This window comes from Branchiostoma belcheri, unplaced genomic scaffold (genome assembly GCF_001625305.1).
Source record: "Branchiostoma belcheri isolate BF01 breed outbred unplaced genomic scaffold, Haploidv18h27 scaffold28, whole genome shotgun sequence".
Classification (NCBI taxonomy): domain Eukaryota; kingdom Metazoa; phylum Chordata; class Leptocardii; order Amphioxiformes; family Branchiostomatidae; genus Branchiostoma; species Branchiostoma belcheri.
The window spans coordinates 92,925-109,375 of record NW_017803887.1 but is presented as its reverse complement, the minus strand read 5'-3'; the positions used below and the strand labels follow the sequence as shown (position 1 = coordinate 109,375).

The 16,451-nt window shown below is 39.5% G+C and overlaps 1 protein-coding gene across 1 annotated transcript in view; it reads left to right on the top strand.

The window, feature by feature from the left end:
- LOC109472509 (fibrillin-1-like) overlaps positions 1-16,451 on the top strand; it is a 97,298-nt gene that overhangs the window by 15,223 nt on the left and 65,624 nt on the right. Inside the window, exons 8-20 of the mRNA XM_019772290.1 lie at positions 10,298-10,408; positions 10,555-10,665; positions 10,822-10,935; positions 11,080-11,190; positions 11,332-11,442; positions 11,597-11,707; positions 11,863-11,973; positions 12,342-12,452; positions 12,551-12,661; positions 12,787-12,897; positions 13,391-13,501; positions 13,733-13,843; positions 14,056-14,166. Of these exons, the coding sequence (XP_019627849.1) occupies positions 10,298-10,408; positions 10,555-10,665; positions 10,822-10,935; positions 11,080-11,190; positions 11,332-11,442; positions 11,597-11,707; positions 11,863-11,973; positions 12,342-12,452; positions 12,551-12,661; positions 12,787-12,897; positions 13,391-13,501; positions 13,733-13,843; positions 14,056-14,166 (1,446 nt within the window). The remainder of the gene's footprint in view (positions 1-10,297; positions 10,409-10,554; positions 10,666-10,821; positions 10,936-11,079; positions 11,191-11,331; positions 11,443-11,596; positions 11,708-11,862; positions 11,974-12,341; positions 12,453-12,550; positions 12,662-12,786; positions 12,898-13,390; positions 13,502-13,732; positions 13,844-14,055; positions 14,167-16,451) is intronic.

The following is a 16,451-nucleotide window of genomic DNA, read 5'->3' as shown; positions in this document are numbered from 1 at the left end:
TTCTAAAATAACAGAGCTACTACTTTTAGTAGAAATTACAAGTTTACCAAAACTAATCTATTGCATGTTTTCCTGAGGAGAGTATTATTACATTCTATGATTCAGGAAATGCGTCAGTTATTAACAATATGGTGTCAGTTTTGTAGTGATTTGAATATGAATTTTCCAACGTGCACTGATGTCTGAGTAGGCCACGAAAGGAGCATACCGAAGACATCTGATACATGGTGATGTATTTAAGATTTATCTGTGGATTGATCTGATATGATTACTTTGCGTTTGAAAATTGCTTAATTTTGTATCAGATTCATCATCATGTATAACTAACTTAAGAATCTTTATCTTCAATATAAAAGGTGGCAAACCAATGATATTGCTTCTGGTCATTTGTTTGTAATGTCTAGACTATACATAAGTCTTTCTAGTTCCATATTGAAGGTGTGAATCAATCCTGTAGTCCTTACACTCGCTGATATCGACAAGACCATTTTAAAATCAATTTTGAGACATGGAAGTTTTAAAAAACCCATTTGTTTCATTTCTCTTTTCAAATATCAATACGGTCATGTATGTGTCCAGTAAAACCTATTGGGGTAGTTTCATGTGTAAAGATAACAATCAAAATTTGCTAGCAGCATTGAGCCCTTTAAAATCAGTTGTATTTAGCAAGAGAAATGTAAGCTATGTAAATCATCAAATTCTAGACCAAACCTTAACAAAGTGAAATTTTCAACCGGGCAGCATGGGGAAAATATACAAATAACAGTAGCTACAGTAGCTACAATGTTGTCTTTGTAGCAAAATTGTTTGCCTACACTCTAGAGCCAATATAAATGATGCATAAAGCCATATAAACAAAAAGATGAAAAATAAAATGAAATAAAATATAAACAAAAAGATGAAAAAATCAACAAGTGGTATCTGGCATCATGCAGTTCGTGGTGATGTTCAGTTCGGTTTGAATCCAAGTCTTCTACATTAGCTGTATACAATGGTGTTTCTTTTTGTAGCAAAATTGTCTGCCTCGAGCCGTTACATAATGCATGTACGTCAGCATTGAGCTATGCCCAAATATGGTCACACTCCAATCATGGAAACACACACTGCTATAGTACATTGCCTATAACACAGCCAAAAAATCCAAACAAAACCATTCTAAAAGCCTGCATCAAGAAAATGAAAAAAAAAAAAACAACTCCTGAGGGTATTTGGCCACTGTATCTTTATGCCAAATTATATATTTTTTGGCCCAAAAATGAAGAAATTCAATCCATTTAATAAAATGGCAGGAGGAGAAGAAGAAATATGAGGGAACACAATATGTTTCACCACATAGTGTCGAAGCCATAATAAATCTTTAACACGTGGATTGATGACCGGCCTTCACACCTCACGGCCTTCAGTTGTATGGAGGTAAGGTGACTACCTCACGCCTGTAGACTGCTGCGTGCAGGAGATTGTGTAACACAGGCTTTCAAAATGTCATATATACATATTGAAAGAGATCCCATGTACATGTATATTACAGGTTCTGAGAATTGAAATTTCTCACGTGCATCGAAAAAATTGAAAACTGTAATAACTAGGAATACGTTACGATGCTTTTAAACTGCTGATATTATAATATGAGCATTGGATTGATTCAGAACCTGAATGGTACAATTTGGGGGGGGGGCAAGTCAGAAAAAAAAACAAGAAGCGGTGTGGCTTTTTTTAGTCACATATATCTATTGAGTATTGGGCAAGTTGCTCATATAAAACCTTCTACTCAAAAACATACAACGAGTATAAAACGCATTGACGAGATACATGCATAATTACAAGGTGGATAAAACCAAGATAAATACAAACAAGTTGGTGATCTATGAAGTACGAGAATCAGCCCATAATGAAGTTTTGAAGTATATCAAAAACATTACAGTTTTGTAGGTGTGGCTTAAGAGAAGCACTTAAAAAATAAACGTTAAACACGTGGATTAAACACACGGCCTTCACTTCACGTCCTTCAGCCGTATGGAGGTAACTAAAGGTGACTATCTCACGCTGCCTGCACGAGATTGTGTAACAGAGGCTTTCAAAATGTCATATATACATATTGAAAGAGATCCCATGTACGTGTATATTACAGGTTCTGAGAATTGAAATTTGTCACGTGCCTTTGTAGAATGTTAGCCTCTACCAGGCACCGCGGATTGCCGGAAAAATAGTAGAAATTGGCCGAAATAAAGGGATAGTATACCAGGGGAGGTAGCCGGCCAGAGAAGATCCAATTCGCGATCCACGTGGGTCGCAAATTGGATCTTCACTCTGGCCAGATCTTCTCTTGTCTACTATCCCTTCATTTCGGCAAATTTTTACTATTTTTCCAGCGATCCGCGGTGCCTGGTAGAGACTAGTAGAATGTATTATTCATAAGATTGGTCTGGATAGGTGTGAGCCTGTGTATGATATTACAATACCATTGCAAACACTGCATTTATTTATGTGCTTCATAATTAGTCTCTTGTGGGCATTTTCATACTGCGATTGCTCAATATCAATTTGCACAACAAAATTTCTTGTGATGCAGTTCACAGGATCTGAAGCGGACTGAAGACGTGCTTTGGGCATGGGGACAAGGTACATGTAGTCATTTTTCTTATAATTCTTCCCTTAGAGAACACACCAGTTTGTTGAACCTCATATTAAGGAATATCCTGCTGAAAAGTGGAAAAATATTCTGAGGGACTCGGTAGCAGTTTTAAGTGGTTGGAGTTCTGTATTGGGGACAAGGTACATGTAGCTATGTAGTCAATTTTTTTATAATCCTGTCCTTAGTACCAGTTTGTTGACTCTCGGATTCAGGAATATCGTGCTGAAAAGTGGAAAAATATTCTGAGGGACTCGGTAGCAGTTTTAAGTGGTTGGAGTGCTGTATTGGGGACAAGGTACATGTAGCTATATAGTCAATTTTGTTATAATCCTGTCCTTAGTACCAGTTTGTTGACTCTCGGATTCAGGAATATCGTGCTGAAAAATGAAAAAATAGTCTGAGAGGGAAGCCAGGGACTCGGTAGCAGTTTTAAGTGGTTGGAGTTCTGTATTGGGGACAAGATACATGCAGTCATTTTTCTTATAATTCTGCCCTTAGACAATACACCAGTTTGTTGACTCTTAGATTCAGGAAAATCGTGCTGAAAAGTGGAAAAATATTCTGAGGGACTCGGTAGCAGTTTTAAGTGGCTGGAGTGCTGTATTGGGGACAAGGTACATGTAGCTATATAGTCAATTTTTTTTATAATCCTGTCCTTAGTACCAGTTTGTTGACTATCGGATTCAGGAATATCGTGCTGAAAAATGAAAAAAATAGTCTGAGAGGGAAGCCAGGGACTCGGTAGCAGTTTTAAGTGGTTGGAGTTCTGTATTGGGGACAAGGTACATGTAGTTATTTTTTTTATAATTCTGCCCTTAGAGAATACACCAGTTTGTTGACTCTCAGATTCAGGAATATCATGCTGAAAAGGGGAAAAATATTCTGAGAGACTCGGTAGCAGTTTTACGTGGTTTGAGTTCTGTATTGGGGACAAGGTACGTGTAGTCATCTTTCTTATAATTCTGCCCTTAGAGAATACACCAGTTTGTTGATTCTCAGATTCAGGAATATCGTGCTGAAAAATGGGAAAAATAGTCTGAGAGGGAAGCTAGAGACTCGGTAACAGGGGACAATACAATACTCATTTTCACCTGACCGGGCACAAGATAGGTGGCATGTCAGGACTCGAACCCGGGACCTCTTGGTTTCGAGTCGAGCACTCTGCACTACCCCACACGACCCCACCAAAATGGTGCTTCGAAATGGTCTATAATAATTCGAGCAATTTGTTTGGTTTAGGGACACCAAATTCTGGCACCTGTCGCAAATTCATTTTTTTTTCGGGGGAATAAACAAAATAGAAATTTTATTGCAAATACATGCCCGAGGGCTAATTCTAGTTACAAACAACATATGGAAGAAAATACAGTGGTATGTGAGACTATATCTACGCATTATACTATATTCTACAACATACATGGTGCTAGTTTTTACTGGGTTTGACTTTTTTTAGGCAATGAAAGACGAATTTACCCATTTCTTCTATGATATGTGGGTTCTATGATTTTTGTAGTAAAAATGTTTTTTTTTGTGGTAGGGAATGGTGAGAGCATTAGAAATATAACACGGTGTATTCTGCATTGATCACCCTCGGCCCCAGCCTTCCCTCCGGCCTTGGGCGATCCGATCCGCAGCAGGGTACGTTAACGTTGGGACCCTGGGTGATATAATATACCATGTAGTATCTTATATGTCTATTGTGCAGCGGTGATTATATACAGCTACATTAGTCCTAGATTCTGTAATACTACATTCATTCATCATTTTTTGTTGGACCACCCAAAATAAGCACAGACAGTGTACTAAATCTGTCAGTGTGACATTGGTAGTAGATACCAAGTTCTGAGATAAAATGGTCGTGCTGCCCGCCAATATATATTGCATCTACACACAGACTAATACCCCTAGGGTCTATCAGATGTGTATTCATTGCCTTCGCCAGGAAGGTTATGTTTTCTGTAGCGCCCCTGCTTGTATGTGTAACTTTGATGTCGGATACCGTGTGAACGGCTTGCGCTAGAACCACCAAACGTGGTGACTTTTCCTAAAATATTGTATAAGATATTGTATTTCCTAATACATATAGAATAATAATTTCTACGGGTAATTGCTACGGGCAACATAAGTCTTAGTAGACCCTGATATTCTATCATATTACGTCATAACGTCATTGGTAGTAGATACGAAGTTCTGAGATAAAATGGTCGTGCTGCCTGCCAATATATGTTGCATCTACACACAGAATAATACTCCTAGGGCCTATCAGATGTGTATTCATTGGCTTCTCCAGGAAGGTTATGTTTTCTGTAGCGCCCCCGTGTGTATGTGTAATTTGATGTCGGATAACGTCTGAACGGCTTGCGCCAGAACCACCAAACGTGGTAACTTTTCCTAGGGCCACACCGCCTTAACTTTATGGATGACATCCTCTGAAGACCCCCAAACAATTGCGCGCGGGTGAATAAAAAAAGAATTCCGGCCAAAAAATGCTACTAAACCGTTAGCATAATTTGTGAATTTGCGGCAGTACATTTGGCAAGCAGGCACATGCTGGCTTTTTGCGGAATTTATGAATCGGCGCTGTACGTATGCAACTCGCCTTCGGTAGCCTGGGTGCCATCCTCCAGAGTTACCATAGGCTTCGTATTGTCGCTAACTACCATGGACTACCCAGGCCTAGAGTCAGGCCAGAGCCTCGAAGGACGTGATATTTTTTTTTTTTTGAGAACAGGCAAAAATCAATGCGCTCGCGGATGTCATCCATAAGATTAAGTCGGTGTGGCCTAACATATTGTATAAGATATTGTATTTCCTAATACATATAAAACAATAATTTCTACGGGTAATTGCTGCGGGCAACATAAGTCTTAGTAGACCCTAATATTCTCTCATATTACGACATAAAATTATTATGATTTATTCTCACTAGCACACAATCCTCCCCCCCCCCCGGTCCCACGAATCACAAAAAAAGCCCGGTCTAGATAGGGTTACCGTATTCCCATCATTCCCACACATAGGCATCTTCAAGGGTGGGCACTGGAATAAAATGGTCCATTTCCTTGTTAAATTTATTTTTTTAATTATTACTTGAATTCTAGAAGTTTCGTTGATTTTATTTTCTTACTTAATGATATGTGATCATTTAGAAAATTATGTTGGTCTGTTGAGCCCCCTTTACCTATGAATCACTGTTTTATCTATTTTCTTCTAGATTTTTTTGCTGTTCTCTGAGACAAAACACAAAGTAGTGGCACAAAGTAGCGGCACAAAATCACAAAAGAGAACAGTATGAAGAGGTGGAAGGCACTGAGATCCTTGGTCCGATTTGCCGGACCCCCACCTCCTCCCCCTCCTGCAGAATTTGAGGTGGGTGATGCAAGCTTGTCGCCTGGGAAACAAGGTGTTGAAGACGAGGATGGTAGAAATGTTCCTCCTCCTCCTGTGCCACCGAGAAAGCAGTCGACAAAGAGGTATGAAGACGTGGATCCTCATGGTGAGAGTATCTTTGCTTCGGGTGCTGAGCTAAAAAAGAAGGATGATGAGGCTGTGCCACCCCCGCTGCCACCAAGAAAGTACGAAGACGTTGACCCGCATGGGGACAGAGTCTTTGAAAAACGTTCTGGGTTACAACGTCCTGCAACTAACGAACCCCCTTCTTGCCCCCGTGGCAAAAAAGAGGATGGGCAGGGACAAGTAGATGGGAAGAATGGCAATAACAGAAAGAGCAACGCTATTGAACGTGCTGTGACCAATGAACTCCCATCTCACCATCACGGCATGAAAGACAACGAGAAGGGACAGGTAGACGAAAGAAACGAAGAGTCTGAGAGAGCGCCCAAAGATGTGGATCAAAAGCTTGGAGATACAAAAGTGGGCCCTGCTTTGCAAGATGTTGTGCCGACCAAACGTACTGCACCCAGTGAACTCCTACCTGGGCGTCGTTCAAAAAAGAAGGGACGCAATACAGAACAGCCAACTGGAAAAGACACCAAACAAGCCGGCCAAAAGTATGAAGACACGGATCTTAAGTCCAACGATATTGATGTGGTATTAAGCTCTGGCTTGAAACGCCCTGTGCCCGACCTACCGCCTCCTCGCAAAGGCAAAGACCCTAAGAAGAAGAAAGAAAAAGAAGCAGACAAAGTGGAGAAAGTCGTTGGTTCAGAGCACGATGGTCACAATGCGGCCTCCATTTGTCATCTTGACATGGGGGACCACATGGTCGTCTGGCCAGACAACAAAAGAGACTCATACTCTGATGATACATACTACTCATCAAAGGGTTCGATCAGCGATGGGGAGGGTGGGAAGCGTTGCTCATTACGCAATGAAGCCCCTCCTCACAATATTGACATGGGGGACCACATTGTTGTGTGGTCAGATCACAGCCAAGAATCCTTCTCTGATACATACTATACAGCCGAGGATCTCATCAGACTGAAAGGAGAGGAAGATCTTCTAGACACAGGGGTACACAATGCAACAGAGGCAAAGAAGGAAAAAGATGAAGATTTGGATGGCCAGGAGGATGTGAATGGAAAGAAGGAAGAAGTCAGAAAGTACGAAGATGTGGATCCGTCTGGAGACAGTATTTTTATACTGGGCCCTGGGTTAAAGCGCAATAAGCCGGATAAACTCCCACCTCGCCACCACAAGATGGAAGACAAAGGAAAGAAACAGGTGGACGGAATAAGTGAAGAATCTGTCGGAAAGTACGAGGATGTGGATCCGTCTGGAGACAGTATCTTTATATTGGGTCCTGGAAGAAATGAAGAATCGGACAGAAAGAGCAAAGATCTGGATCGAGAGGATGGGGGTGTAAAGGTGGACTTTGAAGGCGATGATCCTTCTTCTCCTCTTCCTCCTCCTCCTCCAAACCTTGAAATGGGAGACCATACCGTGGTGTGGCCTTGCGATGAGAATACTTACTCCTACTCCGAAGAATATTACACGTCGAAGGACGTCAACCGAGATGAAGGGTGTGTGAAAAAGGGCGACTTTTGCTACAAAGTTAGAGGTATGTGCATATACATTTTTTTATCAAGGCTGCATACATGTGTCTATGCATGAGGATTTAAACCCCAAGGCCACACCAATTGTACAAGTGTATGTTTTGTTTTCTGTGTGATTATCTGCTAGGTTGTGTTTGGGAGTTATATCTAGATGATTGTGTGTTGCCTTCTTTCTTTTTTTTTTATTAATTATTGTCCAAAATATACAAGTCAGTCCCATATTCCCATATTAGAGAGAAACAGTGAAAAATTCCAAATAATGAATAAAAAACACAAGGAACTCACATTCTCATTTTATCAAAAGGTGTCATGATTTGTTTTTGGTTCAAATGACATAAATTTGAGATGGGTAGAAAAGAGAATAAAGCCATAAATGTTAATTTTGCACTAGGATGGTTTTGGAATACTAAGTAGTCCTTAGTTGTGCAAACTTTGCAATATTGGTCAATTTCCGTAGTCCATATTTGCACCAGGGGAAGCCATCCATGAGGCGTAAGGAATATTCTGCCTTTGCTGGCAAATTTTACATTTTTAGTAAACCTTTCTGGGCTTTTGACTGTGCAAACAATGGTCATTGAATGGATGGTTACATTTAGGTTATATTAATTCCATTGCTTTCATTTAATGTATTTTACTGCTTTGAATATAGCAATGGTCGTCCTGACTTTGGTTTGAAATGTGTTGTAATGTGGGGTGTCTGACACTAGCAATTTTCTGCGTTGTACAGTTATAATCTTAAAGTAAAATTAGTAAGGATGCTGCCTTTATTGTTATCACAATCTAGACAGGTTCATGGAAATGTGGAATAAGATGAAATGTCTCAGTGCTAGTGAAGCGCTGAGCAAGGTGAAAGCTAACAAGGACATCTGCTGGGTCGCGCTGGTTTGTGGGCTCCTGTTGGTAGCAGCTGTGGTCACCGCCGCAGTCCTGACAACTCCTCTCGGTCCTGAAGGTGCCGAGGTAGGCTAAAATTAAGCTGTGTGTTACGCTGAAGGGCGGTTATATCTAGTCTCCACCAGACTCCTTTGCAGGCTGAATAAAAAGTACAGATTGGCTTAAAAGGGGGATTTAATTGGCCAGAGGAGTTGGCCGAACAGAGAGGGTCCATCATGTCAAAGGAGAGTTAAATTTCGCAAATGGTCCTTCTCTGGGCGACCAGCTCCTCTGGCCAATTAGATTTCCTCTAAGGCCGATTTCTACTATTTATTCAGCCTGTAAAGGAGTCTGGTAGAGACTAGGTTTACTGGCTATAAAGATACAGAAAACAACTCAATGACAAGCATGCAGCAGAAACAAGCCCCAATAAGAGCCCCAATATGAGCCCTTAATGAGTCTTTTATTTTCTGAGTGGTACGCCAAAAATCAGTCCAGGGCCCTTCCAGTAAGCAGTTTCCTTCGAAAGGTTGGGAATTTTTGTTCCATGGCGGTCAATATACATGGGATAATGTGGTTTCAACTCAGTATGTATATAAATGACAGGAAAATTGGGTTTCCAAACCCTAAGAACTGAATTGCATGCCTTTAACAAAATTATGTTTTCAAGGTCTTCTTGAAAATGTCTTGGACCACTTTAATCTGGGCATTACTAAATGCTGCAATTGATAGTAAATTTACATTGCCGTAAGGGCTAATCTCATGGTACTCAGGGGGATAACAAGATGTTACTAGTATTTTTTCTACACGTATAGGCTGTTATAAGTTATGTACAATCTACTTGCAGGATTCACAAATGGACCAAGATGGCTTTGGATTCTGGACATACTCTGAGAAGTCTACTACTCCTTGGGAGACAACATTTTACAATGAAAACAGCTTCAACAACAGCTTCAACGTCTCAGCTACGCCCTTCTCCACCAAACCCTACCAAGCCACACCCTTGCCTCCCCAGAAGGGGACAGAGCCAGGCGCGTCTTGGGAAACTCCGTGGGGAAGCACCTCGATCCAACAAGCCACACAGCCGTTTGTCTCAAGTACTGGCCTCAACATCGTAAACTCAACAACAACTGTGACTGTAACCATTCTGCCGACTCATGGTAAGTAAATATGTATTTCTATCAGGTGTTGTGTGGCGTTACAACAGTGCGTTTGTCTTGGAGCCAAGAGGTCCCGACTTCGAAACCTACCATGTTCTACGACTACGATCTGGTGCCCTTGGGAAAAGCACTTTACATGACTTTTCCTCACTTAACTCAGATGAAAATGAGTATGTCTATTGTCCCTACATGCATTTTCCCTCTGTCGTGGTGGCATGGAAATAAGATGAAAAAACTTCAGTCACCACGGCTTGTTATAAATATTGTAATGGAAACAAAACTATAAATGTCTAATATCTTTTTTGTTATCTATTAATTTGTAAGCTAGTATTACCAATTGCTAAAATGTACACAGACATACTATGTAGGAAACATGATTGTACACGGAAAGTTTGGCAACATATTTTTTCTACTTTTATCAAACCTTAAGTTGTATAAGCTAGTACAATATGCACTCTAGTTATAGTTCACACTCAAATGGATTTTTATATTTTTTATTTAGATCTTAAGTATTACAAGAATTTTCACCCTTCTAATGTCTTTTTTTTTACATTCTTTCTATAGAATACAATCATGCGTTTATTTTGTGGATGGTCTTTCTTTCTTTTTTCACACAGACATCAATAAGTGTGCCAGAAAACCTTGCCAACATGGCACCTGTGTGAACAAAGATGACGGATACGACTGTACCTGCTCACCTGGATGGACTGGACAGAACTGTCAGCAAGGTACTTTTTCTGTGGCTTAACCACATTCGTACCTTGCATAATTTGACCGTTTTCCATTTTCTTTCTTTCTTGTTTACTTCTCGATAAAAAAAGCTTATCAAATGTCACATTATGATATCAAACAGTAATCTTTGTCACACATTCAGACATCAATGAGTGCACCAGCAGACCCTGCCAACATGGAATCTGTGAAAACAAAGCTGGTGGATTCAAATGTACCTGCTCACCTGGATGGACTGGACAGAACTGTCAGCAATGTGAGTACCTTTTCTGTAGCTAAACCACATTCCGTTCCATTCATATATCATCCGTATTCCATCTATTTTCCTTTCTTTCTTATTTACTTCTCAAAAAGAGTTTTTCAAATGTAGCGTTATGGTCATATGAAATCTTAATCTTTATCACACACTCAGACATCAACAAGTGTACCAGCAGCAAGCCATGTCAACATGGACGCTGTGTGAACAAAGCTGGTGAATACAGATGTATCTGCACACCAGGATGGACTGGACAGAACTGTCAGCAAGGTGAGTATTTTTCTGTGGCTTTATCACATACTATTTGATGCATACTTTATCTGTATCCAATCTTTCTTGCTTTCATTTTTTCAGTTCTCAAAAAAGAGTTTATCAAATGTATCATATCAAATCCTTATGTTTTCACATATTCAGACATCAATGAGTGCACCAGCAGACTCTGCCTACATGGGACCTGTGTGAACAAAGATGGTGGATACAAATGTACCTGCTCACCTGGATGGACTGGACGGAAATGTCAGCAAGGTATTTTTTCTGTGGCTTTACCATATTCTATTAGATACATAATTTATCCGTCTTCAATCTATTTTCCTTTCATTTTTTTCAACTAAAAAAAACTCTATTCTCAAATGTATCATATTAAATCCTTATCTTTCACATATTCAGACATCAATGAGTGCACCAGAAACCCATGCCAACATGGAACCTGTGAGAACAAAGATGGTGGATACAAATGTACCTGCTCACCTGGATGGACTGGACAGAACTGTCAGCAAGGTGAATACTTTTCTCCTGTGACTTAACCACATTCCATTTGATGCATACATTATCAACATTCCATTTTTCTTTCTTTCTTGTTTACCTCTCGATAAACGGTTTATCAAATGTGACCTTTTGATACTAAACTTTATAATCTTTATCACACATTCAGGCATCAAAGAGTGCACCAGAAACCCATGTCAGCACGGACGCTGTGAAAACAAAGCTGGTGGATACAAATGTACCTGCTCACCTGGATGGACTGGACAGAACTGTCAGCAAGGTGAATTGCTTTTTTTTCTGTGGCTTCATAACATTCGTACCACGCATAAATTATCCGTATTCTATCTATTTTCCTTTCTTTCTTATTTACTTCTCAAAAAGAGTTTTTCAAATGTAACTTTATGGTCATAGTAAATCTTAATCTTTATCACACAGACATCAATGAGTGCATCAGAAACCCATGTCAACATGGACGGTGTCAGAACAAAGCTGGTGGATACAAATGTACTTGCTCACCTAGATGGACTGGACAGAACTGTCAGCAAGGTGAGTACTTGTCCTGTGGTTTAATAACATTCGTACCATGTATAAATTAACCGTATTCCATTTTCCCTTTCTTTCTCGTTTACCTCTCCATAAACAGTTTATCAAAGGTAACATTATGATCTTAAACAGTAATCTTTTTTACACATTAAGACACAATAAGTGCATCAGAAACCCATGTCTACATGGACGTCTGAAAGAACAAAGCTGGTGGATACTAATGTACCTGCTCACTTTGATGGACATAAAAAAAATAGCCCAAAAGCCCTAAGTGCTGTATGTCAAAAATTTGAGTGCGGTTTGACTTCACCACATAGTGTTAAAGCCATAAAAACGTATCATATTAAAACCTTATCTTTTCACATATTCAGACATCAATGAGTGCACCAAAGACCCATGCCAACATGGAACCTGTGTGAATAAAGATGGCGGATACAAATGTACCTGCTCACCTGGATGGACTGGACAGAACTGTCAGCAAGGCGAGTGCTTTGTTAACCAAGTAATAAAAGTGTAACGTGTTTTTAGCATATTTTATCGGTCATTTCAGCTACAACTGCTATGCATTTCTTTTACACAGACTTCAATGAGTGTACCAGAAAACCCTGTCTACATGGAAGCTGTGTGAACGAAGATGGCGGATACAAATGTACCTGCTCACCAGGATGGACTGGAAAGAACTGTCAGCAAGGTGTTTATGTGTATTTCTTGGTCATGACATGAATTTTAGCTCATCCTTTCTTTTTTACTTTTTCTTTCTTGATAATCAAAAGTAAGGGTTTATGTATAACCGGTCTTTCTTTCCTTATCACGCAGACATCAATGAGTGTACCAGAAAACTATGCCAACATGGACGCTGTTTGAACAAAGATGGCGGATACAAATGTACCTGCTCACTTGGATGGACTGGACAGAACTGTCATAAAGGTTAGCCACTCAAAAACTTTTTTTGTGATGCCAGCGTCCTATAATCAAAGTAGCTACAACACCAGAACCTGTACACTTATCTCATGTAGATATAAATGAGTACAAAAGACATTTTTTAGAACATAGAAACAGTGTGAACCAAGAGGTCGGATACAAATGCACCTGCTCTTTTGGGTGGACTGGACAGAACTGTTAGCAAGGTTGCACATATTTTGTGTTTTCTTGTAGCCGTCTATTCGCTGGAATATTTTTAAGGCCAATTCATTTCCCTCTGAGACATGTCTGGTGTGTATTTGTGCGTGTGTGAATGTTTGTGTATGTAATTTTGTTTTAAAGATATATATGTCACAGGGGAGATTGGAATCCAGGGGGATCCGGAATCCTCCTGTAGATTGGAATCCCTAGGAGAATCTGGAATATATATTCATATCTATGACCATATGAGTAGAAAGACATTTTAGCCGTCTGTTCATTTCATTTTTGTCTTAATCAGACATCAATGAGTGCACCAGTAACCCATGCCGACATGGACGCTGTTTAAACCTTCATGGTGGATACAAATGCACTTGCTCATCTGGATGGATTGGACCGAACTGTCAGAAAGGTTAAACATTTTTGTGTTTCCTTTTAGTATTAAAAGCCCTTTACTTATCCTGTTATATTTTGAGGCCAATTTATTTTCGTTTTGAGACATTTTGGTGTGTATTTGTGCGTGTTTGTGTGTGTTATGATTTTTTTTCATTTGTAAATAAAGATGGATAAATATTGATATCTATGGCCACATGAGTAGATAGACATTCTAGCCGTCTTTACATTATAACTTTTAATCACACAGACGTCAATGAGTGCACCAGAAACCCATGCCAACATGGACGCTGTGTGAACCAAGATGGCGGATACAAGTGTACCTGCTCACCTGGATGGACTGGACAGAACTGTCAGCAAGGTTGCACATTTTGTGTGTCTCCTTTTTGTGTTAAGAGCCATTTATTCCCTTGTATTTTTAAAGCCAGTTGATTTCCCTCTGAGACATTTTGGTGTGTATTTGTGTGTGATTTTGTTTGTAATTTCTAGATAAATATGCAGAGATATCTATGGCCAAATGATTACTAGATAGACATTCTAGCCGTCGTTACATTATAACTTTTAATCACACAGACGCCAATGAGTGCACCAAGAATCCCTGCCAACATGGACGCTGTGTGAACATTGCTGGCGGATACAGATGTACCTGCTCACCTGGATGGACTGGACAGAACTGTCAGCAAGGTGGATATTTCTCGATGTCTTATTCTATATGCTTTCATATTTTTACCCAATTGTTGAACAATCATTCAATTTACCTGCCATTCATCCCTTCGTTTTTCTTTTCTTCTTCTTCCTCTTAATTTTTTTCAAGCATTTATGAATTCATTTTTTCAATCCAAATGACTTTAGAAAGTAAATGTAACAGTTTTTTTTAATCATACGCTATTTCTGTACACAATTTGATCCTCTGCTTTGGTTCTCAAGTTAAAGTGACTTTTCTGAAATGACCCAAAGCCTTGACCCGGATGGATGTGTGACGTAAGTAACGGGTCAAAGGTCCCCGCATCTTTGCCTCATTCTGATGTCACACCTTCGTCCATTCCACATGACAACATACTTGTCAGTGTGCTTTTGAGGCGTTCAGCAACAACAGATGCATCTTTTTTTACACAGAAATCAATGCTTGCAACAGAAACCCATGCCAAAATGGACGCTGTGAGAAAACATTTAATGGATATAAATGTACCTGCTATCCTGGATGGGCTGGAAAGAACTGTCAGAAACGTGAGTTATTTATAATATTGCATTTCTTCAATGGATTGAATAATAAAGTTATAGTCTAAATTTATAGGAATGAGTTTTCATGGCTCAGACTTTCTTCTTAAAACAATTTTATAACTGCTGAACATGTATGGAGGACATGGTGTTGCTTTTTGGTGTTTCGCACATTAGTTACTAAAGCCACCTGCGTGAACCAGGCTGGCGAATGTTTGCCCAAATATGGTTACACCAATTCAAGTTATTGGTTCTCTGTTTAGAACTGAAAAATCAACATAAAAACTCTGGACAAAACTGTCAGCAAGGTTGCACATTTTGTGTGTCTCATTTTGGTGTTTTTAAAGCCAATTGGTTTCCCTCTGAGACATTTTTGGTGTGTATTTGTGCGTGTGATTTTGTTGTCAATTTCTAGATAAAGATGCATAGATATGTCGGGATGGGATGTCTGTACCTATACTATAAGGTACACACAGTTTCAGGAACTGACTATGGCAAGATTCATGCTTTGAGAGAAGCGACTTATGACCCTTTAATGATTTTCTCATTAACTATATGCCCGAAAACCGATGGGGAAATAATCAGTGTTATTCAAGTTAAATCACTACAATATACTAAATGATAGAAATCAAATTGAAATTAATGGTTCGGCTAGCATATACAAGAGTCAAAGTTGTCAACTACCCAAACTTTCTGGTAAGAACTCAATCCCAAAACCCCTGTTACTAATTTTTTCCAGCCTTTCGATGCCGAAGTGGATGGACAGAATATAACAACTACTGCTACAAGTTCATAACAAGCAAACTCGGCTGGACCAAGGCGAATAAACAGTGTAAAAATATGCGCGCAAATCTTGTCTCAATCCATAGCCGTGAGGAGAACGAGTTCATCAAAGGTCTCATCGCTAACGGTAGGTAATTCATAGCTTATTTGTATCAAATTGATGCTCTTTAAGGCACCAATTTATTAATTTCATTGGTTCTTTGTCATTTTTCCAGACCTCACACCAAATGAGGAGGAATTAGAAACGTTTGATAATATATGATGAATCAGTTGATCATATTTTGTACTCAATGATAACCTTGCCTTGTCAAAAAGGCTATTCTGGCATTTCCTAAAGGATAATCAGGCATTTGATGAAGGTTAGACATCCAGGTAATACCATACGCCAAAAAGCAGTTACTCAAGCAACTGGATATGATTTTGGAAACGGTCAGACGTTTCAGCTAGCATCCACTGGCTTCCGACAGTGACTGAGAGACCAGAGGACAAAAACAGGTTTATAAGCACAAACTATTGATTGATATGCAAATAAAGTGAAGACAATTTTTTTGGAAGTCGAAAAGGGAACAAAACTCAGACAAGTCAAAACAAGATAATGCAAATTATTCAGAAAGTGTACACTTAAGCTCCTGTTCTCCACAACAGGAAACATTTCCTGCCCAATTTAAGTGAGAAATTTTATGCAAAGCGGCCTTTTCCAAGGGCACAACATCAAAACTTGTCAAGATTGAACCCAGAACCTCTTAGTTCTGGACGAAACAGTGACCCTAATCATAAAACCACATAATGCCGAAAAAGTTTTTGAGACTAGAAACGTTAACATTTGCAGACAAATACAGAATCTTTTACCTCCACACGGTCTCTCTCTATATATATATCATTGTATGCCAGGATAGAGACTCTGATCTAGTAGAATTAGCGACCTGTAGAGATCCCGATCGAAGCCTACGCTTCAGGTCTCCCTTCAG